The sequence below is a fragment of the Falco cherrug genome, chromosome 7, assembly GCF_023634085.1.
Source record: "Falco cherrug isolate bFalChe1 chromosome 7, bFalChe1.pri, whole genome shotgun sequence".
NCBI lineage: Eukaryota > Metazoa > Chordata > Aves > Falconiformes > Falconidae > Falco > Falco cherrug.
The window spans coordinates 6,485,020-6,511,100 of record NC_073703.1 but is presented as its reverse complement, the minus strand read 5'-3'; the positions used below and the strand labels follow the sequence as shown (position 1 = coordinate 6,511,100).

Genomic DNA, 26,081 nt, shown 5'->3' with positions numbered 1-26,081 from the left:
CCTGCCTGGAGCTGACCCCGTGACAGGCACTATCATTTGCATCTCACTCCCAAAGTTGCTTCCTTTTGCCTAAAGTTTTTTCAGCTGGTTTTTGTTGTTTTTTTTTTTTTCACGAAAGCCTTTTTGTCAAAATTATTTCTAGGATCCAAGGGACATATTTATCTGGTGTCGTGTGAAGGAAGCAGAAGGAGGCGGCAGGAATCGCCCGAGATGAGCTGTGTGGGGGGCAAATGCTGCAGGTCCCGCGGGGCCCGCCGCCCCGCGCGGCCCCACCCCCCCATTTCCCGTGATGCAGCGCGCCGGCCCCGCCCCAGGACTACGCCTCCCATGATGCCCGCCGGGCGGGGCTGTGCGCGGTGACGGCAGGTGGCAGCGTGCTGCCGTCACTGAGGCGGCGCGGGGAGGGGGGGGGGCTGTTTACGGCGCGGGTGGGGCGCGCAATACCGCCGCCAGCGAGGCCTAGTCGGCGGCGGGGGAAGCGGGCTGGGCCCGCGGCCGCACCATGTCCGCCTGCCACAGCTGTGCCGCCGCCGCCCGCCTCCTGGGCTCCACGCTGCCCTCTGCGCGGAGAGGTAACGCCGTCCCGTCCGCCCACCGACGCCCGACCGGGCGCTGCCCGCCGGCGGGGCTGGGCCCTCCGTGGGGGCCCGAGCGCCGCGGCCCCTTCCGCTTCTCTGAGGGGGAGCGCCGTTCCCTGTGGCCGCCGCGGGCTGGCAGCGCTCCGCCGTGGCGCGCCGGAGCGGGGTCAGCGGGAGCAGCCCCCCCCCGGGGCAGGGGGAGGGAGAGGAGCCCTCCGGCGCCCAGCGGCAGCCGGCCTGGGCCAGCCCGGTCTGCGGCGCTGCGATAAGGGCTGCGACTAGGCAGTGGGTGCGTGTCTCGGCCTTGCCGCCTTTTTGTGGGCTACTTACCTTTTGCTAGTGTCACCCTGGGTGGTGTGAGGGGGCGGCCGGTGTTGTGTCAGAGTTAAGGGCAGCGTTAGGTGGTGCGAAGTTCTGGGAAACTACCCGGCATTGAAATATCTCCTGGGAGACGTACATAGAGAGTTAATTTCAACGGACGTGATTTTCGGCAGCATTTGCCTAGTGTGTGTTACCCTGCAGTGCTAGCAAATGAGCTTCATTAACTGACTGATTAAAAGCCTGCCTGTTCTGCAGCCTGAACTCGAATTATGTCTTATAAAGGACTTGCCCTCAGTTAGCAAAAAGTAATTATTTCCAGCTTGGTTGAAGTATGAGACTGCACAGACAACTTACTGGAAGTTGAAATGGAGGAAAGCTGCTACTTTTTTACTACTTTTGTCCTTTTCATGGTGGTGTGGGTGGTGAGAGTTGACAATACCATGTGCTGCTTTTGGTGAAAGGCAGATGATCACCCCCAAATTGTGCTGAAAATCTCTGCTGTTGCCACGTTTGCAACAAGATTTTGAATGATTGTGCCCTCAGTAATAGCCTGATGAGTCCAAGGTGATTTATTGCCTTCAAGAGGTGAGTTAACTCATTGCAGTTGACTTTACATTTACATCTGCATTTCATGATGTCGTCTGCGATGAAAGGTTTAAACCAGTACTTTCAACTCCAGCCTGTCTGGCCTCATGTAAACTGGAGAAACAATAAACTTTAAAGCAAGTAACATTCTGGGTTGACTTAAGAATTATCTTTTTTATTTTTCTTTTTTTTGGTCAGAACTAAAATCTAAAAGGTATATAAAAGAACAAATAAGACTAAAACACAGATACAGAGTAATAAGATCATTTATGCATCAGCTTTCCACAGAAGTTCTTCTAAAAAAGAATAACCTTGGTGCATTTTTGTTGTTGTAACAGATTACGTCTTCTGCCAGGTACTTTGTTTGTTGTTGCTGGTTGGTACAAATGTGAGAGTATTCAGAGTACGTGGATCAATCTAGTCCGTCAAGCGTTGTGTGGGACAAGGAGGAGACTTCTGTCAGTCTCCCTGTCACTTCCTTATAGATTAGATTCTATAAGGCAATAGATTCTTCCAGGATATTTGAGGCTCGGCCCAAAAGTCATGATTTCTTTCCTCAAGTATCAACTAAAGGTTAATAAGGTGTGAAGGAGCCTCCCAGTATTTCTTAACACACTAATCTGAATGCCTTGGATAGATGCCAATTTGCTGTTTCAAAAAAACCCCCCAGCTCTGACTGCCAGCTACGTGTGTGAGTGAATACTGCTGTGCTAGCCAGCTGTTGCATATTTGAACATTTATCAGTATCTGGAAGTTGCCGGACATTGGGCTGGACTGTTGATTTCTCCTGAAAATCTGCCTCTGGGCTTATTTATGCAAGAAAGTAGTTGTGATAACTTTCTTACTACTTTATTCTCTAACTGTACAACTGTATTTTATTAAAAATAATCACTCGGACCTCATGATAAGCACAGGGACAAAGCATTTTGTGTTTAGACACAAGGTGTTGTAGCAGTAATATGTTTGGGGTTTTTTTTCTGGTTTAGCCCATCTATACCCTTTAGAGTTCAGCATGTGTAGCAATGCTCCCCAAAGGCTGGCCAGCTAAGACTTTTGTGAAAGTGAATTTAACAGCAACAAAGGCATTACAGTGTGGGTGTAATGCTGCTGGCTATGGATCTGCTGCCAGCATCCTGTCAAATGCTGGAGGTGAAGCCCCACAGCTGCGGTGTTTCTGATCAGTAGATGGGCACAGTCAGTAATGTGGCACTTACTAGCTCAGTACTTGATGCTGTATATAGTTTCATAGTTTATCCAATACAGTTTTCAGTATTTTCTGTGTCACAGGAGTACGGTGGATCAAAATCAGTCATCTTTAGTCCATGTGCAGTGCTTAGTGGTAAAACACTTAGTTTCTGTATTACAGATTTTTAAAAAGATTACATTTTTAGTTGTTAAAAATAACTGCAAACGATCCTCAAGTTCAGGAATCTTAAGCAGCGTATAAGTTAATAAAACAACTTCAAATCTTATTTGACACTGTCATCTTGGTTGTGGCTTTGCAGAAGCCTGTGAGGGTTTTGCTGATAAATTTAAGCTTGTTCATAATGCTTTTCTTTATTTTTCTATTTTTCCGTTATAGTAGCAAGGTGAATTTTCTTAAGTGTCCTCTTTCAACTAAGATTCCAGCTCTTGGTTGTCATTATTACCTGTTTCAGAGCAGATTAACTGTACTCTGTACTCCTCTTGCCATTCATACTGTTCTTATTATTTTTTTAGAAGATTTTTTTGCATTTCTCTAGGATTCTCTCTAATAGTGAAACCATGTATTGTCAGCAATTTTGTAGTTGTCATTGTTGCTATATAGCTCTTTTGTTAAGTAAGGCACAGAGTTCTTGCCAAACCAGAGAGCAAGTGAGAATTTTGCCACTTGAGATGAGAGATAGATTCCAAGCTCTTGTCTGTGCTGAGATGTTGAAATCTCAAGCACAGTATTTGTTGATTCACATCATACCTAGTCATGAAATGTAATCCTGCCCGCTGTTGCAAGAGGAGGAAAAGGCTGTTTAGTTTCTCAATGAGGTGTTTTTTTTCATGTTGGCAATAAGCTATTTCAACAAAGTTAAAATTACAGTGAATTTTTGCTTGTGTGTGTCTGTCAGCATGTGCCAAATATAACACTACCTTTCAGTTTTCCTCAGGACAACCTTTTCTGTGAAGTGGTACCTCAATTCCTGGAAACTAGTTTTTAGTAGAGTTCATGAGTGAAAGCCAGATCCAGACGTGCAGTCTGTGAGTCTGAGGCACTTTTTTGGTAATTTTTGCATAATAAGGGGACATTTCAAAGGTCTCTTTCTGACTTCAGGGGTTGAATTATTTCACAATAAATTCTGGATGTTGATCGTATTTATAATTCTGAGGATTGATTTCATAACTGGGATGTTCCCTATTTCATGACACAATGGGACTCTCAGTTATCTGATGTTAGAGGACCTGAAATTACTTTTGGGTCATTTTTGGACAATCCAGGCAGCTTTTAATGTGATGAACATTAAGGTGGTAAAGAGAATTTATTTTGGATAACTGAAATTTGGATGTTGATTTCTGTTGTGGAAGCCTTTGATCTCCATTTAAGGTAAATAAATTCTGGGGTTTGGTGGCACTTGTATTAGAACTAGAGTATTTTTGATGTTTAATTTTCATGTGTGTTTGGGTTTTTTTTTAGGTATTACTTGTGGTCGTACACGCATCCCTGTTTTAGGAAAACTTGGGACTTTTGAAACGCGTTCCCTAAGACGAATTCCTCTTAGAAACTTCTCAGAAACACCAGCGTATTTTGCTTCAAAGGATGGTGCAAGCAAGGATGCTTCTGGTGATGGAAGCAAGGTAATCTCATGCATTAGGTTTTTCAATAGTTTATATAAAATGTTTCTTTAATTTTTTTAGTAGATTATTTCCTTAGAATATTCCTGAAATTTTTTCTAACTTGACGTTTCTGATCCTTCAAATTGCTACAAGTGATGGTGAAGAAAAATGTAATTTGTTAGCAGACAAACTTCGTAAGCGCCCCATAACACTTTTCCCAGTTTTATGAATCTTTTTGCCTAGTGTAAAGGGACACTTGAAAATTTCGTAGAATGTTACAAATCCACAACAGGTTTCAATATCTCAGGAAAAAGTAGTAATCAGAACTATTCTTCAAAAGTCTGCTACTCCAAAGTAGGCTTTTTAAAGTAAGTACATCTTGAAATTCTTTTTTCAGCATTGATTTGTTTATACTAAACAAGACAAGTTTGTGAGGAGGCTAGCTTTATTATTGTTATATTGTAGTCTATTTTCATCCTAGTCTTTCTCTATAGTTATAGTTAATAAACAGCTTCTTCAGATAAATGATTACCTGAGAATAAAACTGCTCTTTAGTCAGCAAATAATATTCTGAGAGTTCACAGGCAGTAATGTCGCCTTACAATGGCATATTGTGACATCTGAGGAACTGTCTGGGTGACACAGGTGTGTTCTGAAGGTTCAGATTAAACTTTTTTTAAAAATAAGAAAGATAAACCTTTTTTTAATAGTCTTTTTTCTTGAGAAGGTTTCAAGGAGAACTGAGGTGGTAAGCAAGGTTTAAAAAAAATGGGTGACTGCCTTAGAAAAGGGAAGAGAGATCTTTGCTGTTTACTCAAATATAGTAGCTTTCATTAATAACCAAAGTATGAAGGCATAGAATGGATATAGATTTAAAATTTTTTAACCTTGAACACCACTAAGCAGGGTAACACAGGGAAAGATAAGTACGTGTCTGTCAGGGAATTCTGCTGTAGAAGTAAAAAAACATAAGTATTCCAAGCAATTTCTGAGATGCTTGTTTTATAGGCCATATGTACCCTACAGCCATCTGCCAGCATAGCTACATCTGTCAAGGACGTGAGAAGAGTTGTGGCTTCAGAAATCCTTAGAATCAACACAGTTGCGATAATGAAATTACTCTCTCTATAAGTATGACTTGTTTTTTTCTCTGGGGTTAGTATAAATTACATGGAAATATACTATTAAAACGTTCTTGCTGTAGTTTAGCTTGTTATCATTCTAGTGTCAGTCAAGCGGTTCTAACATAGATGGGTGTCCAAAATTGGCAGACCTGGGAAATGCAGATGTGTGTACATTTCAAAGTGTTTATATCCTGTTTTTCTAAGTTTTTGAAGTCTTTAAAAAAATCCTGACAATAGTTATTTTGTCATTCAGCTGTTGCGGTATTCACATTAGTGGATTCCATAAACACACTGCTAAATGCCTGATGTTAACAGCTCCATTGTTTGGGGCTAATTGTCTGGAAATCTTTTTTAGAAGTCTGTCGGTGAGGGAGGTGGTAAAAAGTCAAGTTCTGGAAGCTCTGGGAAAGGAGGGAACCAGCTGCGCTGCCCGAAGTGTGGTGACTTGTGCACACATGTGGAGACTTTTGTGTGTAAGTTGTAATGATACTTTCTTTTTTAAATAGCCACAGATGTGACTGTATTTGTGATCTAATGTAGTCCTGATAGCTAAGTTTTAGCCTACCTAATTATACAATGTCAAAAAATTTGCTATGTGTGGTTGGGCCACGTTGGCTTGATCATGTATTGTCTCTGTGGATATGTTTGTGTAATTTCCTGTGATGTGTGGTGGAGCAAAGTATGGCCGTGGAATTCAGACTGCAACTGTGAATATGCAGTTTTATCCAGGTAGGAGGTTGTAAAGTCCAACTAGAAAATCCAAAATGTGTCAGGTACCTGGTGTTCAGCAGCAACAGCTGCTTTTTTTGAAGTGCAGTCCAAATTCATACCGGTTCTGCTTTAGGTTCAATCAGACTTGAGGACATTGCTCCTTGTTTGAGTGCTAATGAGGCCAGCTTAGAAAATAGTTGCCAGAAAGCAAATACCCATTGTTAGCTGGTGGGTCTTGAGGAGGAAGTATCAAGTTATAATCAGACTTGTACACTAAGAAGCTTAAGACAAGGTCAGCATAAACTTGTTCAACAGTTGTTAGTATCACAGTTGGTGAAAATAATGAGCGGATGTGCTATTATTTGCTGCTACTTATATAAAATACTATTTAATAAAAATGATCAAACGTCATGAATCACAAGACAATTCTATACTAACATATTTATTTATGTTAGATAAAAGGATAAGTCCTCAGCTGCTATTTTTTTCCAGAAATAATAAGCTTTTTTTTGTTGTTTGCTTTTTGCCTATAGTTTCAAACTTTTCTGCAAAAGCTGGCGCTAGTTGATGTAACTAGAAGTACAACCCTATGTGGTGTTCAGTGTATCAGTCTCTCCTTGGACTAGATGTGGTTGAAAATAGTGGAAGGATTTTTAACCTCATTTTCGTTCTTATCAGATGGTTCATGAGTAGACACAGACATTTTGAAACTCTCCCTTCCCCGTTTGCTCCTCTTGTTACTGGAGTTTGTGCTTTTATCTGGAAATACCACTAAGGCGTTGCCCCGGAGTAGAAGCAGCAGTGTAACAACAAACAAACCAAAAACTAATAGGAAAAAAGAAATCTGTCCTGTTCTGCCCGAAATGAGTGGGTTGCAGGTTGTGTTAAACATACTGTAACTTGATTTGTCAGATAAGCGTTTCATGTTGCTTAGTCAGGAAAAATGATGAATTTGCTCAATTCTGGTTTGAATTACCAAACTGCAGAGCCTTAAGTCAATACTTAAAGCAAAAGGAAAATACGCAATTAGCATTTGTTTCAGTCTTTAAATATTAGGTTTTTCAGTCATTTTGTAAGAAGTAGGGAAACAAAATCCTAACTAAAAGCCACATTTATTAATAAATTAATTGCTATCGAGTTGTAGTGTGACAGGCTGGTTGTCTGGTGGAGTTTGTTTTTAATGGGGCTTCACTTTGTATCTGCAAATCTTGCACAAGGATTTGCTTGGCAATGCTTTTTCCAGTAATTAACAATTAAGGCAGAAGATGATGCAAACCAAAAGGAATTTTGCTTTGACACACTTTCTCAGCAGTTCCTGTATTGGTTTTGGTTGTGAGACTCTGTAAGAAGAGTTTTGTGATCAGTGAAATAAGATGTGAGCCTCAGATATAGGGTGAAATCCAATAGCTGTAAAGCTGATTGGCATAAGAAGCCTTACCTAGGCGCTGCTTTTACTGTCTCCACCTGATGCCGTCAGGTTAGCTCCCATCCTCCAAAGCAAGACTTCCCTGCTATTGTACCTACTTAATAGGCAAGAAGCTTCCCTGCTTGCTTTCCTGATGTGTTTTTACCTTATAGCATCTCAACCCTACAAGTGTTTTTGAGATTAATCCTCTGATTGTTTTTGCTTCCTGTATGTATTTTGGAAATGCGGCCTTTCTCTTTGATAAGGTCAGCTTGTATGGTATTTAGAAATCTCTTTGAAATGCAGCCTCCGTGGTAACGTTGCCTGAATCAAAAACCAACACTTGACTTGAATTTTAGTATACTGTAAATATTTGCAGACATCTTAATGACAGTGAAGTGGTTTGACAGGAAGCTCTTTGCTGTGCTTTCATGTGTTTGCTAAAAGAACTTGTGAAAACATGCCAGTATTTGAGAATAGCAAAGTTGCTTGCAATTTTGAGTTTTAGGGAGATAGAAGTACTCGAAATTGGTTTCCTTGCATTTCAGAGCAACCTTCTCAGTTCTCTTTGTTCTGTTAAACTTACATTGATACTTTTTCCCAGATTGCTGTGTAGATACAGAAACTGGCCAGTTTTACAGCTGTGTTTTGATAACTAAGTCTGCTCCCCCAGGCACCCTGTACATCAGAGTTTCTCTGTAACCATTGACCTTACTGGTCTTGCTGAAAATTGGGAAGATCTCTAATAACCTTCCTCTGTGCTGCCTGGAGTAATTGATAAAAAGTGTACTCTAAACAATATTTTGTTTTTGGTGAATGATGTTTTGAAGATGCACAATAGTATTCTTACAGCCTGCTATTTTATTTTCTATTTTTTTTAACCGTTCCGGTGGACCTAAAAAGGGGGCAAGTATTCTTGTGGCGCTTTCATCCTAATTAAGCTGACTGTTAGCATTGTATAAGGAAGGACAACCACCTCATGGCACTGCAGTCATCAAGAGTATCAGAGGTGTTTTGAGTGAGCACTGGGAGAAAGTTTGGGGGGTTTCCCGACAATTTTCCCTACAAAATTGTTGCTAAATGATAGTTATGTAGGAGCAGTGGGTGCTTGCAAGTGGTTCTTCATCTTGTCCCATCAGGCAGATAACCCAGGAGAACTTCCTAGTATTTATATGAATTTTCTTTGGAGTAGAGTTAATAAAGCTGTGATGGTCACAGTGTTATGTGCTACATTCTTAAAATAATTTGCTGGTCTTACTTATCCAGTCATAAGGTATGCTTAGTATTAAAAAAAACCCCAAACAACAAAACCCAACAAAAAAAAACAAACAAAAAACCACACCTGCTCCTCTTTTGCTGATGTTAGATCTATGGGAGGCAATAACAAGTTATAAATAAGCAGCTTGTTTATTGCTAGAGGCTGTTATTAAAATGAGCTGGTTCAAGCTGTTTTCTAAAAACTTCTTATGATTTCAGAAGTTTTGATGTTGAAGCTTTTCATGTGGTGGTTTTGCTACGTTTACTTTTAATTGAATACATTTACTAATTTATTTACTTTAAATCAGTCCTGTTGCACATGATTTGCATTTAATAGCATAGTAGTATGGTCAGAAAAGATCTATTTTTGATTACAATAATTACAAATTTATTCTTTACTGTCTATTTTTGTTTATTTCAACTTTGCTTTTCCAAAGGGAGGAAAAAAGGTAGTGCAAGTTCTAGTTCGCAGGCTTTTGAAGCCAATCTTTGCAGAGAACATGATTTCTTGAGATACAGTTCACAAAGTCAGTGGTAGAAGTGTTTGGCTTTTGGAATTTGAAAGAAATTTGTTCTGCTCCTGGCAGTAAAAATAAATAAGCAAAAGATCTTGCAAAACATCAAAGTCCCGATCATCTGTTGCATACCACAGCTGCCTCTTGTTGGGATGAGCCCTTTGTGTGACCCCACTGTGCTCTGTGTCCTGGGCTTAGGTGACTGAACCATGCTCCATAGTGTTCCACAGCCAGTGGGATGCAGAGACTGGGAGCTGCCACAGCTGTCCTTTCCTGAGTCTGCTGCATGCCGTCTTTGAGATTGACGGTGTAGATTGCTTCCTGTACTTTAGAGTAGTTGGTCCCTAACCACAATTACGTTTTTGCCTGCTAGTTTGAGTTAGGAACTGTTACTGTGTAGTTAAAGCCCTCGTTAATTTTACATCGCTCTGAGATGCAAAGTTTCCTCTTCTGAGTGTAGTGCTATTGAAGAAGTATGAAATAGATTTTTACTTTTTAATCCCTTGTTTGGTTGCTGCCCTGCATTGTGACTTTTTGGGCAAGTTGTATTCCCTCTGTGTCAAATTTCATAGTCCAATAATTTGTTTTAAATCTTCTAAGGTAAAGGAAGGGGAAGTGTGTAAACAAAGAGGTGACTGTGCTGTCTTACAGGTGCTTGCCCTTTGTATGACAAATGGGGCAGTTGAATGAATGCTAAGCAGTTCCTCTTACTGTTTTGTTTTACTTTTCTGTAGCTTCCACCCGTTTTGTGAAGTGCGAAAAGTGTCACCATTTTTTTGTTGTACTGTCAGAGGCAGACACAAAAAAGAGCATCATTAAAGAGCCTGAGTCAGCAGCAGAAGCAGTGAAATTGGCATTCCAGCAGAAGCCACCACCTCCACCGAAAAAGGTATGGTTCTTAATTTCATCCCAGTGTTTCCTTCTGTTACAGCCTGGTGAAATGCTTTACTTCTTAATCTGCATCAGGTGTGTAACAGTTCACTTTGACACAGCAACAAGCAATAAAGAAGATTAGCTCAAGATTAAACCTTTGAGAGCTATATGACCCAGCAGGACTCTGATAAAAGGAACAAGTAGATTCGGTAAAAGCAGCTGGGCTTGTTTTCCTCTGCCTTTGTCTTGTGACTGAAGTCCAGTACCTTCATTTTCTCCTTGTGGCCCTGCTAACCTCAACCCTCACCGTCCATAGTATCTTCCATTTCCTGCAATGGCCTCGTATTCTGCACCCTTACGTTAGCAGCTTCCTTCTGTAGCTGCAGAACCTTTTATTTGGCCTGTTTGTGGGTGAGAACTGTGGCTGGTCAGCTTGTGGCAATGACCCATCTTAAATCATTTGGTTTCCCTCTCTCGAATAATGCAGGAGCTTGTTGTGTTTCTCAGTTTCTAGTGCACTGTAATGGTTTCTGAAGCTGCACGTGGCTCCTGGTTAGGCCTCTTTTAAGAAATTTAAGTATACTTGAAATTTCTGTTCCTCTTACAAATTTGGGTGAAAATGACAATGGATTTAAATATTCTTAGGGGAGAACTGACAGACACAGCATGATTGTGTAAGCACCGTGGTTTTAAGTAAACTCATCAACAGCAATGTATTTTGTATTTTAGATGCAGGGCTTCTGTTTCTTAGTTCTCTAATGGTTGGTTTAGACCAAAGTCCATCTTTGGCACAGTACACTATTTTTTCTTTTCTGCTGCAAGATGATTTAGAAGTGTTACTAAGATGGAGTTACCTTTCAGATTTATAACTACCTCGACAAATACGTTGTTGGTCAGTGTTTTGCCAAGAAGGTGCTTTCAGTTGCTGTGTACAATCATTACAAGAGGATCTACAATAACATCCCAGCTAACCTGAGACAGCAAGCAGAAGTTGAAAAGCAGACTTCTCTAACACCAAGAGGTTTGTATGAAGTTTTGTACTTTTTCTGGTCAAACAGAACCCATCATTTCATGGCCCTAACTTAACAAACCTGTCAAAGGTTTTACCTTGATGGTAGATGTTCTGTATATGTAAAAGAATTTCTATCAAATTTAATTTTCACTGTACGTGAACTTCTGTGATCTGTTTAAATAGTAATCCAGAAGGTTTATAGTGCCATGGGTATTAAAAGTTTAGTGGTTTTACTGACACATTATTAGATATTTAACTTTATAAAGTGAGTCTCCTAAATTTTTCTTTCTAGTCTCATTTACTGCTTAATGGTAAATCTGCTGCTTAATCTGCAAGCAACAACTAAGACAATATTTTGCATAGGTAATTCGATGAATAATTAGCTTTCTAACCTTACTTGCTGCTGTTGGCAGCATCTGTTGGTGACCATAGTATTCATAGTATTGTTCCATATCTAGCAGGTGTAGATGGAGTTACTCTTGGCAGTACTTTTGCTACTAAGTGTGTAGCTATGTTGATCTAATTTATTTTTAGAAGTAGGATTCAGTTACTGTTTCTGATTCAAAGTGTACCTTGATTTTTTTTTTTTAAGGTGTTTTGTTTGGTCTTGCAAAAAATAGTATGCTAGGCAAACAGAAAAGAAATCTTCCTTTTGTGAATTTACGTAAAGAAGTATTTTAACTGAGGGGAAAACACTAGTAGCACTGGCCTGGCAATGGTAGAGAGCAGTTGTGTACTTGGCACTGGAAAGCTCCCAACCCTCCACAGAAAGATAAAATGGTGCACATCCAGAGAGACTGGCAGTAAATGCTTATGACAGATAGTACTTTGAAATATGTGAAATCCTACATTATAACACTTGGATATAAACGTGAGAGTTTAAGGCAGCCTTTTCAAACCAAAATTATATTTTTGCATTTTTCCCCCTTCTAGAAGTGGTTTTAAAATTAAAATCTAATCAGAGGTAATAATTGTGACAGTTTTCAGTTGTAGAAAGCTTGCTGTCATTTTAAAAGCGTGGAAGTTGGGGTTTGGATTAATTTTGGCAGCAATAAAAACTAATTCATATGGGAGTGTCTTGTTAGAAATACATTCGTACACAGTGATGAGATATTCAGAAGAGGGCAAGAGGTGGAGAATTTATAAACTTTTTATAAACCTATATTTTATTACTGTTTTCATCCTCTCTCTTAGAATTAGAAATCAGAAGACGGGAGGATGAGTACAGATTTACAAGTAAGTGAACTCTCTCCTCATGTCCTCCTCTGCAATATTTACTCTTTTGATGTTAACATAGAATAGTCTTTAGTGACTGCTAGTTTTGAAATGCTGGGTAAACTTCTCTTTGCTTTTCTTCTGCAAGTAAGTTTAATTGAAGGCATTGAGTATGCTTTTTAACAGAGGTGGCTATGATTTGACTCTTTTTATCTAGTTCTAGGTGGAAAGCAGGTAAATTGTAAAATACAATCTTTTATGAAGTTAAATAATCATCTGTCCTTAGAATTATTCTCAGTAAACCAAATGAAATGTAGATTTTATTTTTTCTTTACTTAGATCTGAGGTGAGATGATATTAGTAATGACATACAGAATATGATGTGAGGTAAATAATAAAGGAAGTTATGCAACTGTTTTCTGCAGGGTATTTGCACTCTTAATATGCGCTGTCACCTTGAAATTCAGAATGTTGCTGCTTTTTGTCTGGGTGATGTCAGTTATGTTTATTTTCAGTCCACTGGTGCTCTCACTGGCTATTGAACTTCTTTAGTCTGTGAACTTATTCCTTAGTCTAGTGTAGGTCATTTGGAATCACGGTTATTGTTCTTGAAACCAATTTTCTTGATCTTCAAAATTCTACCCTGCAAGCCAATTAAAAAATTGCTCTGAAATTAAAAAAGTGCTCTGAAAAAAGAAAATCCAACTGAATGTCTGTATCCATGTGTAGAGACAAAACCTGTAACAACCTGAGGCAAGTCTTTAACTCTTGAGACTAGAGCTGTGCATTGCTTTTGTAGTTGTTACAGTATGCCAATTCTTGTACTTTTTCATCATAGAGAGCAACAGTTAAAAAATAACTCATTTTAACTGTAATTTTTTATAATTTGTAAAAACTAAAAATGTCTCTAGTTTTTAATATAGAGGAATATTTTTAGATAATCCACTGTACCATTGGAAACTATTTTTGTATATATAAATATATGCTTGTGCAAAAATAGTTGGAACTCATGTTTTGGTACTAATTGTGCCATATTGCTGTTGCAGTCCTATCTGTAAACTTCTCTACAGATAGAATTATAGATTTGCAGAACAAAACAGAAGAACCAAGCTTTTATTGTGCATGTAAGGTAATGACAGACCTTGTGAGTGCTCAAACAGTACTGTTATTCTCTTCAGAACTACTGCAGATTGCTGGAATCAGTCCACACGGTAATGCTTTAGGAGCATCGATGCAGCAACAAATGAACCAGCAGATACCTCAGGAAAAACGGGGAGGAGAGGTACTAGATTCGCCCAATGATGACATAAAACTTGAAAAAAGTAATATTTTGCTGCTTGGACCAACTGGATCAGGTATATAGCTGTGTGTTTTTATAGGTGTCAGATTTTTCTTAGAATTGATTATTAACAAGTCATTTTCCTCTTTTGTGAATATTCCAGTCTGGTGTATAAAAAGCTGGGGGTTTTGTGCTTTCATGCCATGGTAATAAGCTGAGCTAAATGACCTTGAAAAGAAAGCGGATCTAGTCATGTGTGGGGTTTTTTTGTTTTGTTTGGGTGGGGTTTTTTATACTTATATTTACTGGCTGATTAAAAGATGCAACTTCCACTAAGCTAAAATAAAATACATTTAAAGTTTCTGTTACATGTTAGTTAGATGTTAGATGGCAAGCTGAGAAGATGCAGTTAGAAAGTGTTGGTTAGCGCCTGGGACAGATCAGTTGCAGGGGAGATAAAAGAGAAATTATATTTGTATGTTCATAAGAAGTGGAAGTGTTTGTGCTGAAGACAGCATTTTGTAGACTATTTGGGAGAACATTCACTGAAGAATTTTTTAATTCTGTTTCTCCCCAACTTCAAAGCAGGAGCACTGGACTTTGCACTGCACCCTGAGTGTCTGCAAAGGTCTACTGATTTATTTAATGTTTAATCTATGCAAGTACATGTATTCTGTTTTTTATATTGTGTGACATCTTATTTGTGATACTGTATGCATTTCAAGCTGCCTCAAATGTGTACTGTTAGTCTAATTCAGAAATAGAGCTTGCCAATGTAAAAAACACTGTTGATGAACACTAGCTCCCTTGAAAAATGTTCTGATATGAATATATGAACATGCTGGCATCATTCAAAAAGTCTACTAACAGTAATAATGATCCTATGGTAAATATTTTGGTTTGTGTGCTCTAGAGAAATGTATGGTAGTTGTAACATATGGTTTTTATTTTATCAGGTAAAACCTTGCTGGCTCAGACTCTAGCTAAATGCCTAGATGTACCTTTTGCTATCTGTGATTGTACTACCTTGACTCAAGCTGGCTATGTTGGTGAAGACATCGAATCTGTCATTGCAAAACTCCTGCAAGATGCCAACTATAATGTAGAAAAAGCTCAGCAAGGTAAACTTTTACAGTATGTTTTCTGAAGTTCATTCATAGACTGTGTTCATCTCGCCTAAGTGCTCTAAACTTTGTGACCACCAGTACTTCTGTAATATATATTCCTGTTGCATGTACTTGAAACTTTAACTCACTAAATCAGAAATAATAAACCTGAAAAAAGCTTGAAGCATATCTTGTAGTTTTTTTACGCTTGTCCATAGTTGGACAGGATTGCATACATTTTTGCAATTCATAGTATGGAGGTAGAAAAGACTGCTGCTGTATTAAATTATGTTCTTCCCTGTGTGTAAGTTCTTGCTTCTCTTTGAAAAGTGGAGTCTTCCTTAAATCCATTTGCTGTAACTGCAGGAATTGTTTTTCTGGATGAAGTAGATAAGATTGGCAGTGTGCCTGGTATTCATCAGTTACGGGATGTCGGAGGAGAAGGTGTTCAACAAGTAGGTATTTTTTGTGGAGTAATTTTACTTCATAAGTGAACAGCTGGTCAAGTCTATGTATCATCCTACTATGTGTCAAATATCATGGGAGTTTACAGAGTCATAGTTCTTCAGTTCCTTAATTATTAACCTTTGAAACCCTCATCTTTCCTTTTTACTTTTTTCATTCAAAAAAACTCTAAAAATCTCAAAAGTAACTCAAGACTGCTTCACAGAAATGTTTTAATTGAAAAACATCTTCATAGCATTCACATAGCAACTTGCATAACATAGGCAAAAATAGATAACTTTTTCTGTTTTGACAAAACTTGAAGTAACTTGTTAGTAAACGCAGCTCATGATGTTCATGGGAGTCACTTTAAAGGAAGACTTGTCTGTCCCTGAGTGGAATTGTCTTACATGGAGAACAGATTCCTTTAAACGCTTACTGTTACTGTAAAGGCATAAGGGAGCAAAAAATGTAAGTACATCTGTGAAAGTAACCACAGTATGGTGTGCTGCCTTATATGATGCTACACATTAGAATTTTATATTTCTTCTTTCTTCTTTCTTCCTTAGGGCTTGTTAAAATTACTAGAAGGCACAATAGTAAATGTTCCAGAAAAGAATTCTCGTAAACTACGTGGAGAAACGGTGCAGGTTGACACAACAAACATCCTCTTTGTAGCTTCTGGTGCTTTTAATGGTCTTGACAGAATTATCAGCAGGAGGAAAAATGAAAAAGTGAGTGCATCAGGCTGCGTTTGAACTGAAAAATTATCTTAATTACTGTTCGCAGTACTGACTTCTCAAGGTCTTGCTATATTTATACTCCCACTGTTTGTAGAGCAGTGGGTTTCCATCTGTTACCTGGGAGCTTGAGGTCAAGCCTAAGAAAGGTAGCAAAGAACAAGCCTGTTGTTAGTAGGCTTAAGTAGCTTGCTGTGGTCTTCCACAGAGACATTCTTAGCATATGCAAACAGGAAAAAAATAGGGGGTGAAAAAGGTTGAAAACTGTTGGTAGAGAACTTGCTGTCTGTACTAGAGTGGTAAACGCTTTAAATTGTCATGTCCAATGTTTCTTAAAAAGGGAGTGTGTGAAACAGTTCTAGCAGTTGTAATAGGATTTCTTTCAGTTGGAGTGTACCAAGTACGAAACTGAGAAAACCTTTGGATGTTAGTAGAAAGAGGCTCTTGCTGTTGATGCTCAGATAGTTTGAGCTATCATCATCTTAAAATACCTAGTCATGCAGTTCACTATTTTTTGTGTTAATGTCTGGGGACAGAATTCTGGCTGCAGCTTTCTGACAAAATGTGCACGCTGTCTTTAATGAGAGTGACTGAAATCCAAATAACCGTTCATGGTAATTCATGTAGCTTTTCATGTAAGCACACTTGCATGCATTTGCTTCACTTCTGAACAGGCCTTTTCAGCATCACTGGTATTTGTAAACGTGGTGGGACATGTTACTACTAACCTTTTTTAAGAAAAACTTGCTCTTAGGCTGAGGTGTTGATACTTTACTGAGGGAATTAAATGTTATAAGAAACTGATTGTGTGCAAGGGGTCTAATTTTAGTATTGGTAACTTCTTGAGCTTGAGTGAGTATGTAATGACATAATCGGTTGCTTCCGTTTTTTTAATGCACGTGGAATGTGATTTAGTTGCATAAAGAAAACTTTAGTAAAGTTCTGTAAGTACAACATGTTTGTTTTGCAGTACCTAGGATTTGGGACACCATCTAACATGGGAAAAGGCAGAAGGGCTGCAGCAGCAGCTGATCTTGCTAATATAAGTGGAGAGTCTGATCCACATGAAGATATTGAAGAAAAAGATCGCTTGCTGCGTCATGTGGAAGCCAGAGATCTCATTGAGTTTGGCATGATTCCTGAGTTTGTGGGACGCTTGCCTGTTGTGGTTCCTCTGCACAGCCTAGATGAGAAAACCCTTGTACGGATTCTCACTGAGCCACGAAATGCTGTGGTTCCTCAATACCAGGCACTATTCAGCATGGATAAGGTTTGAATTTTTATTCGACAGCTCTTCAATATTTTTTGTTTATAAAGCAATCTAAAATATCAATTGGAATCACTTCTTGTCCCTACATGTGCACCTCCCCGCTCTGAAAAAGTAGTAAGCTAATTCGTTAAAACCTGACTGGTTTAGATTGGGTGCTTGTCCTTGTGGGGCAAGTAATCTGGAAATAGTTGGACCATTCTTCATGTTAGTGTTCAAATGAACGTGTGTGACCTTGCCTAATAGGCATCAAGAGCCACTTCATGTACTGCAGAGGTATTTATAGTACTTGTAGGTAAAGGGCCGTAGTCCCTACTGGTAATGTTAGTCACAAACAAAGTCTAGCTGAAGGTTTGTATATGCAGCTTAAATGTTAAATGTTCTGGTCTGTAACAGGTAAATATTACTGTTAGTTATTTTCAGTAACGCACGCACTGTCGCACTCAAGACAATGTTGAGTTACAAATGAAATGATGAACTAAGCTTACCATTTTTCTTTATGTAGTGTGAATTAAATGTAACTGAAGATGCATTGAAGGCTATAGCCAGACTGGCCCTGGACAGAAAAACTGGTGCAAGAGGTCTTCGATCTATAATGGTGAGTAAATTAAGTCTCACTGAGTAAATGAAGCTATGTATGTTTGTGTGTATGGACCTAATAGAGACAATTTTCAGTCAAAACCTCACTTAATTCTGGGTCTTTTATGGGTACACTAAGTCTCTTTTTAAAACTTAGTGTATTCAGAGTTCTTCCAAGAAAACTCTCTAGCTCTGAAAATCGCTTGCTGACCATGTTGTTACGTAGAAGAAGGCATACAGAAATACTTTTTCCATCTTGCTTTCTTTCAGGAAAAGCTGTTGCTGGAGCCCATGTTTGAAGTGCCCAATTCTGACATTGTGTGCGTGGAAGTTGACAAAGATGTTGTAGAAGGCAAAAAAGAGCCAGGATACATTAGGTAAAACCATAACGGAAGTATCAGAACAGACTAGTAATGTGGCTAGACAGGTATTCTGATGTTTGCTGTAGGAAGGAGCATGTAAACACAAAACCATGCACACAACCTAGAAAGGATCTGATTCTCTGTATACTGTACACAGCTGAATTAGTGCCTGTTCTGTCCTAGAGACTTTGGGTTTGTATTGCTTCAGTTTTTAATAGAAATTGTAAAATAAAACGATACGATGGTACTTTTAAGCCTTTTCTGTGTGTGTGTATACCTGTAGAAATAGAAATAAATTATAAGCATCATAAGTTAACAGTAAAAACCTGAAGTTTAATTGTGACTGTACTGAAATTTCTGAAATGGAACTCTTTCTTTCCTCCTCCTACCACTGTGAGGTGGCTTTTTTTTATGCAAGCTCCGGGCTGCTGCAGTTTTCCTCTCTGTTGCTCTTGCAGCAGAGGAGAGCCACAAAGGCACATCTATTGATTTGCTGAACTCATGTTAATTAATGTTGTAAAGGTTGTATTATGGTAATGAAGTGGTGAAATGCTGAAAGCACTGGATAAATCTGGATTTAAAAAAAATAATAATTAATTAGAGTGAACAAAAGATGGAGTTGAGAGGGAATGGGTCAGGTCTGAAAACACAGGTCTGAAACTTAGTAACTCTGGCTTGGTTTCTACGCCTGACAACTTACTTTTGAGTGACTTCCTCCGCTGAGGTACATGCTTTGCATTCATCTGTGTCTGTGCCGAAGCTTGGCTCAGCACACCTTGCGTCTCAGAGGGGGTGGTTGCACTGGAAAGTATTAGCTTACACGCATGGCTGCCTTAAGTGATTTTGTAGAGCACCAGCATTCATGTTTGCTGGAAGTGTTTGATTTAATCAGTAAATTTATGACTTAACTGAATTCAATAGCCTTTTGATTTTCAGTAATGAGACTCCATACTGGTTGTAAGGTAAATTGGCATAGTGCCATTTTCAGATCAGAAACTCATTTAGCAGATGGATGCTTGTCAGGACACTTGTGGTTGGGGGCACTTTGCAGGTGGCATGTTTACCAGAAGCTATGGAAACTGTCTCCTTCCTCAATTTCTGAAGTATCTGATCAGTTCGTTTTAATTATAGGGCTCCCACTAAAGATTCGTCTGAAGAAGAATACGACTCTGGCGTTGAGGAAGAAGGCTGGCCTCGACAAGCAGATGCTGCAAACCATTAAATACTGTCAGAATGCTTGCCCGCATAAAGCGCACTTGGTTATTTCCTTACGATTGTCTCTGGCTTCAGTCTGATACTAAAGGCATTGGATCTATTGTGGATACGATACATGATGAGGAACTTTATTAGATAAATCAGATCATGTATTTTATTGCAACATCACATAGACTTATTTGATGGGCATTGTGTGGACTTGGATAGCATAATGTTCAAATATGAAATGTATATTACACTTGTTCAATTAAAATGTATAGCAAATACAGCAGCACCTGGATTGCTCTTTCTAGAACCTAAAACAGCAGTGCAGGTGCTGCCAATAGTTAGATTTTACAATAATGTTACTCTACAAATGGGAAATCAAGATTAATAATTAGTAGAGGGTGAATAAACCATTAGCTCCTCATACGGCTGACGGGGGGGTGCGTTCAGGTCAGTGTTAGGTACCTGCTGGTGTTTGAAACCCGATGGGTGTTGGAGTGACTTTGTTACATTGGTGGGGGAGGAAGCCCTTGCAACAGGATTTTGGAAAAACTGGGACACACTTTATGGCACTACTGGGAGATTTTGCTGAAATGCGACACGAGTTTGTTACAGTAATTTGAATGCAATATCAAATAATATCCTTTCCTTCACCCTTCCATTAGGACTAAGTTTTAGTCACCTTGAATACTGTGAAAGACGGTGAAGTCAGTAATTTGCTAATTTTTCCAGAGGGGTGAACAAGGTTTCTAGGAAGTGGTAAGCCATCTGAATTTGGATGAGAAGGAGACAGAAATTTTTAAATATTAATGTTCTAATATAGTACATTTTGTTTAACATATTGGAACTATCATGCATCAATTTTTTGGTGCCAGGTATTTGCCCAACCTATCTTATAATGCTAAGAGATGAAAGAAGTACATGTATAATATTTTTGATGTAATCGGTAGTGATTGTTCACATGACAGTGCTTTTTAAGTTATACGCTCAAATGCTAGTATTGCGTCTTGTGGGTGTCTTGATTTTTTTTTCTTTTTTTTTTAGTCGCACAGCAAAGCAATCCTCCCTCTTTTGTTCTACACCGAAATTAATTCAATCCTTTAGGAAAGTCTTTGTAAAAACACTAAAGGACCTGTATGTCTTTGATTTTCGTTTTAGGAATTATGTTGCTTACAACGTTTTGTCCTTTGGTGATACGTGGACTTCAGTTTTACCAAGCCTTTTTTCTAAACTATTAATTCATGCTATTTAAATAAAACTTCGGTCATTCTTTTTGGTCTAGTGGGTGTGTTAGGACAGGAAAGGATACTTGCAGATGTGTTGACCTTGGTTTTGCTGTTAATTTTCTGTCATGTAAATTTTATGTAATACTTGTGATCTTACCTAGCAGTGTGACATGCAGCTGCAGCCAGGTGCAACAGATACTTCCCTTAGGATTTCAGGGTTTTTCCGGGTTAAATGACCCACTAATGGTTCAGACAAAGCTGCGGTTTGGAGTTGAGGATATTCTTGGGAGAAGCTTGGTCCCCTCACAGTGGGAATCTGTGGTGAACTATCTGTAACTGCATCCTCACTTTTCCTCTTTGTAGAGTGGGAAAAAAAAATATAACTGCTTTTAATTGAGTCCTTTAATTCACATCCTTTTTTAAATGGATTAAAAAAAAAAAAGAAAACAACAAACCATTTTAGGTGAAAACTGTTCAACAACTTGGTTTTGAAAGTTGTTTGGAATTATGTAATCCAGAATGTTTTTAAGGAAACAAAATGCTGTGTAACTACAGTTTGTACTTCACCTCTGGCGTTTGAATAAAACAAAGCGAATATTCAAGCAGCGGAGAGTTGTCGTCATCCCCAGAAAGTTTAAAGTTTGGCGCTTTAGGAGGGTTTTTTTTGTTTGTTTTGAAGGGTGGGTCTGTACGAAAGGACCCGGCGCTGCGGGCCCCTGCGAGGCGCTGCCCCCGCCCCCCTGTGCGGGCCGCCCCCGGCGGGGCGGGGCGGGTGGCGGCTCCTCCCGGCCGCGCGGGGGCGCTGCGGCGCGGCGGCCCCCGAGGCGGCAGCATGGCGCAGCCGCCGCACTTCGCCGGGCGCTTGCCGCCGCCGTTCCGGGCATTCCCGCCGCCGGCCGGGCCCTTCCCGCCGCCCGCCGCGCCCTTCCCCGGCCCCGCCGCCCGCCCGGGGCCCTTCGCGGGGCCGGCAGCGGCGCCGCCGCCCTTCCTCCTGCTGCCGCCGCCGCCGGCCGGGCCCGAGGGCGACGCGGGGCCGCGCTTCCCGCCGGGCGGCGGCCCCTACTTCCCCGCGGCGCCACCGTTCCCGCCGCGGCCGGCGGCTGAGGAGGAGGCGGCGGCGGCGCAGCGGCAGCAGGACGAGCTGTGGCTGTCGCAGTTCCTGGGCCGGCGCCGGGCCTTCCCCCCGCCGCCGCCGCCGCCCGCCGCCAGCCCCAGCAGCGCCCGGCAGCTGGCGGTGGAGGCGCTGGGGCGGGTGGCGCGGCTGGCCGCGCTCTGCCGGGCCCTGCGGCGGCGGGAGGCCGAGGGGGACGAAGCGGGCTGGGCCCAGGCGCGGGAGGAGGCGGAGGCGGTGCGGCGGGAGCTGCGGGACGTCGTGCGGCCCCTGCGGGAGCCCGGCTACCGCGAGGCGCTGCGGAGGAAGGCCGAGAGGGCGAGGAAGAGGCGGCAGCGCCTGCAGCGCAGGAAGCAGGAAGCCCAGGCGGCCAAGGAGGCGGAGGCGGCCCGGGCCGCCGAGCGGGAGGCCAAGATCGACCAGTGGCGGGCCAAGTGCATCCAGGAGGTGGAGGAGAAGAACCGGGTACGGCCTGATCCTGCCTCCTCCGGGGAGGCCCGCCCGGCGGGGCAGCGCGGCGGGGCCGGGGAGGCCTGCGGTACCGGGCCCGCGGCGGGCTCAGCCCGGCCGGCGCCTGGCTTTGGCCCCTTGGTGCGGTAGGTGCCACCCGGGTGCTTTGGTCCCCTGGTTCACTAGTTGCCACCTGGTGCGGTAGGTGCCACCCGGCAGGTTCAGTAGGTGCCACCCGGGTGCTTTGGTCCCCTGGTTCACTGGGTGCCACCTGGGTGCTTTGGCCCCAGGTTCAGTAGGTGCTGCCTGGCTCCGTAGGTGCCACCCGGGTGCTTTGGTCCCCTGGTTCAATAGCTGCTCCCTGGTTCAGTAGGTGCCACCCGGGTGTTTTGGGTTTTGGTTCAGTAGGTGCCACCTGGGTGCTGCACGGCTTCAGCTGGCTTGGAGACATGCAGCTGCGAAAGCAGGCAGCCCTGCTTCTTCCTTAAAAGCCTTGGTGGGCATCACAGTTGTGCCACGCTGGTGTCTGAGGCCTCAACAATTTTGGTTTTAATGTTTCTGAACTCCTGGTTGCGTGAGGAGGGCTTCCTCTCGGCTCCCAAGCTGCCAGCTGGCTTCATCCTTGTAAAGCTCGTGGTTCACAAGCTTTTCAGCCTCACCAGAAAGTAAAATGGCTGCAAAGCAAAAGAAAACCCACAACCCCCACCCCAAGTTAGGCTTTCTGGGAAGTGCTGCAACACCTTTGTGTTGGCTGAAGAGCTGCTGTGCTGGTGGTGCTTGGTCTGCTGCCAGGGTGGTACAGAGCAGCTGTTGGGGAAGTGTTTGTGTTCAACCTGTGGCATGTTAATGGTCTTTAATTGCTGAGCTGTAGGACGGTTTATGTTTATTGTTAATGTTTTTCCTAACTTTTTGTGGTTATCAGGCTTTAGCCATTTGGCCCAAATCTATGAGTTGGAAATTTTGTTTCCTGAAGGCCATCCTATTCTAGCTTCTTCATAAAAAGGTGTGGTTGGATGGTTGACTTAACTTGCTATGGCTGTGTTACTAGGAAGTTATTCTGATCCCCAGTGCTTCGCTAATCTTTTTAAAGTACAGTTTCATTCTTGTCTGCATGGGATATTTCACACATCATGTCTGGTCTTTTTCTTTCTTTCATAGGAACGAGAACTTAAGGCTGCTGCAGACAGTGTCTTATCTGAAGTGCGGAAGAAACAAGCAGACACAAAGAGGATGGTGGACATTCTGCGTGCATTAGAAAAGCTTCGGAAACTGAGAAAAGAGGCTGCTGGCAGGAAAGGTTAATTATGAGATTTTTATCAAACTTTTAATTGCGTGCACAGGAAATAAGATGATATTTGTTCGGTGTGCAGACTAGCAGGGTGCAGCTTGAAACAGCTGTTTCTTTAGTAGTGATTTTAGTTACACTGTTATGCAAGAATAGCTATGCAATGCTAAAGACAGTGGTTTTGTTCCTATATTTCCAGGCGCTTTCTTGATAGAAGAATTATTCCAGTAAGGTAGTCTTTGGCAAGGTTAAGCTCACGTTCCTCTGAGATTTTGCCAGCTCTGCTGTCAAGTCTGATAACAGGGCCCCTTCTGAATTTGAAAATTTAAAATTAATTTTCTTTCTGTTTAGGTGTTTGTCCACCCCCCTCAGCAGACGAAGCATTTGAAAATCAGGTGGAGAGTCTCAAAACATTGCTCAAAAATCGCACAGAGCTGTATGAAGCTGAGGAGAGAGCATTAAGGGTTATGTTGGAGGGAGAACAGGAGGAGGAAAGGAAGAGAGAAATGGAGAAGAAACAGAAGAAGGAAAGGGAAAAACTACTGCAGCAGAAACTTGAAATTGATTCCAAGCTGTTTGGGGATCCAGGTAAATTCTGCATGCCGTATTTAACAGTATTTTTCCATACCACATCACCATTTCATAGACACTGGGTTTAAAATGTGGGCATAAAATAGTTGAGAAAGAAACCATCCAGCACAGTAATTTATGGTCTGAGGAAAAGATGGGATAAAAGTAGTGTGCTGTAGCACATGTGATGTAAGAAGAACTGTTCAGCTCTTCAGCGTAGACTACAGTATATCTCAAGCTGATTTCATAGTGTTCTGCAAGAAGAGGTTGTAGATTAAGCTGAAGTGAGAATAGACAGAATAGATTGAAGACTTCCAGCACCCAACAGATGCTTTAGTCTGGTGATTTTGGTAGGTGTGACTCAGGTAGCCTGTAACGATTCAGTGTTCATATGTTCCCCTTGTTTAGAGGATGGAGGTGGGAAAAGTTTTGCTAGTCTTGACTTGCCTCTGACAGCTCCGGTAAGGATGAGGAGACAAGCGAAACATGGCAACAGTCCTTACTGTATTACATAGGGAAGTGATTTCCAGTTATAGCTGGGGAGTGGCAAATGAGTTGGCAAATTTGGGGCTCCTAAGACTTAGTAGAATCAAAGGTCTTTCTGATTTATTGAACGATTTCTGTGTTTGATTTAACAGATGAATTTCCTCTAGCCCATCTATTGCAACCCTTCAGAGAGTATTACTTACAAGCTGAGCATTCTGTAGCAGCTCTAATCCACATCAGGTAAACGCAGAGTCTTTATTTTATTACCAAAGATGATGAGTATTGTTTATTGAGATTGTAAATGTGTGGCCCCTTTTGGTTCGTAAACTTCCAAATATGGTTACGCAGTGAATTGTCCTGTTCTGTTTTGGTTAGGGATCAAGCTTCTCGCTTGGTAGAGTTGTATCCAAACAGGTGCCCGTGTGAGGCAGAGTGCACTTCCATGCATAACCATGCCATTTAATAGAATAGTACTTAGAATTTTCACATTTGTGTTTTGAAAAACAAGTTTCAGAGTACAATTTACAGTGTTTTGTGTATTGATGGGTATAGAAAAATACCTGTGTGGGTATGTAATAAATCTTCAAACTCATACCGGCTGTCCTCTCAAACAACGCTCTCTCTGTTAAAGGCATGGATGGGATCGGTACTTGGTGCCAGCTGATCACCCTGAAGGAAGCTGCATCCCTCCAGGATGGGTTCTTCCGAGTCTCCCCACAAATGACACGTGGGCCACTGCGGTCAGATGATTTAGTAATAAATTATTTTAACATTGGAGGAATATTTCATTATAATTGCTTGTGTAGATATTAGAGGGTCCAAAGAGCCTCATCCTCTGTTTCGGTAGCCAGGTACTGGAATGTCTTGAAGAAAAGCGTAAGAATTGCTTTTGCCATCTGACTCTGCAGGGAAGTACCTGAGCAAGCCCAAAGCTGCTAGGCCTATTGTGGTATGGAATTACAATCCCGCTGCGAGTTTTTGTTAACTGATCTCAATCTTAATAAAGGAACATTACTGACCAAGGGTATTTGTGCCAATATGAACATCCTATTTTTAGTGGCTTTTATCTTTATAAGCCTAAATCCAGATGATGAAATCTCCAGAAATAAAGAGGTATAAAAAGAAAAAAAGAGATCATTAGTAAACATGTTTTTAAATGAAGCATGTCAGGCATCACTGTCAAAATAGTTCCTGCATTTTTCTGTATAGATACAAACCTATTACAAGTTTAAACAAATTCTGGAGTACAAACAACACAGGATTTTTCAAGGTTGATTAAAGCAGCTGTTGATGTTTTACTTTTGTGGACTGAAACTGGTACCACAACATGGAAAAAATTCCAGTTGTGGTGAAATAGGTCAGACAGCCGTGTGAATATGTATGAGTTTGATGAATAAGCCTGGTGGAAAAAAAAACAATAAAATCTGAAGTCTAACCTACTGTAATTGTTTTTGCCTATATAGCTATTTTTGTACAGGGACAGGTCATGTACATAATACTTGATTTAAAAACCCAGCTCTATTTTGTAAGTTGTTTTTATACAGAATAAATTGAGAAAAATTGATGGGTTTTTTT

The 26,081-nt window shown here is 41.1% G+C and overlaps 2 protein-coding genes across 3 annotated transcripts; both read left to right on the top strand.

Annotated features, from left to right (window-relative positions):
- Positions 1–412: 412 nt before the first annotated feature.
- Positions 413–21,206, top strand: CLPX (caseinolytic mitochondrial matrix peptidase chaperone subunit X). Of its 2 annotated transcripts, XM_055715356.1 has the most exons (14): positions 413–572; positions 4,150–4,310; positions 5,769–5,886; positions 10,036–10,190; positions 11,036–11,195; positions 12,381–12,422; positions 13,580–13,756; positions 14,637–14,801; positions 15,153–15,241; positions 15,800–15,964; positions 16,941–17,240; positions 17,743–17,835; positions 18,087–18,193; positions 19,310–21,206. In XM_055715356.1, exons 1-14 carry the CDS (start codon positions 503–505, stop codon positions 19,398–19,400), a joined length of 1,893 nt encoding a protein of 630 aa, XP_055571331.1. In that variant the 5' UTR covers positions 413–502; the 3' UTR covers positions 19,401–21,206. The 2 variants fall into 2 exon arrangements, with proteins under 2 accessions (XP_055571331.1, XP_055571333.1); XM_055715358.1 differs by lacking the exon at positions 12,381–12,422.
- Positions 21,207–21,298: 92 nt separating this feature from the next.
- PDCD7 (programmed cell death 7) lies at positions 21,299–26,070 on the top strand. Its single transcript, XM_055715359.1, has 5 exons — positions 21,299–22,180; positions 23,324–23,462; positions 23,802–24,038; positions 24,659–24,746; positions 25,138–26,070. Exons 1-5 carry the CDS (start codon positions 21,437–21,439, stop codon positions 25,253–25,255), a joined length of 1,326 nt encoding a protein of 441 aa, XP_055571334.1. The 5' UTR covers positions 21,299–21,436; the 3' UTR covers positions 25,256–26,070.
- The last annotated feature ends 11 nt before the right edge of the window (positions 26,071–26,081 follow it).

What these genes read in the sequence shown, in the direction of transcription:
- CLPX (XM_055715356.1), top strand. Translation starts at nt 503, where the DNA reads ATGTCCGCCTGCCACAGCTGTGCCGCCGCCGCCCGCCTCCTGGGCTCC. An exon ending in CACCACCTCCACCGAAAAAG is followed by an intron (nt 10,191 to 11,035) that starts GTATGGTTCTTA and finishes GTTACCTTTCAG; the next exon opens with ATTTATAACTACCTCGACAA. An exon ending in CACTATTCAGCATGGATAAG is followed by an intron (nt 17,241 to 17,742) that starts GTTTGAATTTTT and finishes TTCTTTATGTAG; the next exon opens with TGTGAATTAAATGTAACTGA.
- PDCD7 (XM_055715359.1), top strand. Translation starts at nt 21,437, where the DNA reads ATGGCGCAGCCGCCGCACTTCGCCGGGCGCTTGCCGCCGCCGTTCCGG. An exon ending in CAAGCTGTTTGGGGATCCAG is followed by an intron (nt 24,039 to 24,658) that starts GTAAATTCTGCA and finishes TTGATTTAACAG; the next exon opens with ATGAATTTCCTCTAGCCCAT. An exon ending in GCAGCTCTAATCCACATCAG is followed by an intron (nt 24,747 to 25,137) that starts GTAAACGCAGAG and finishes TCTCTGTTAAAG; the next exon opens with GCATGGATGGGATCGGTACT.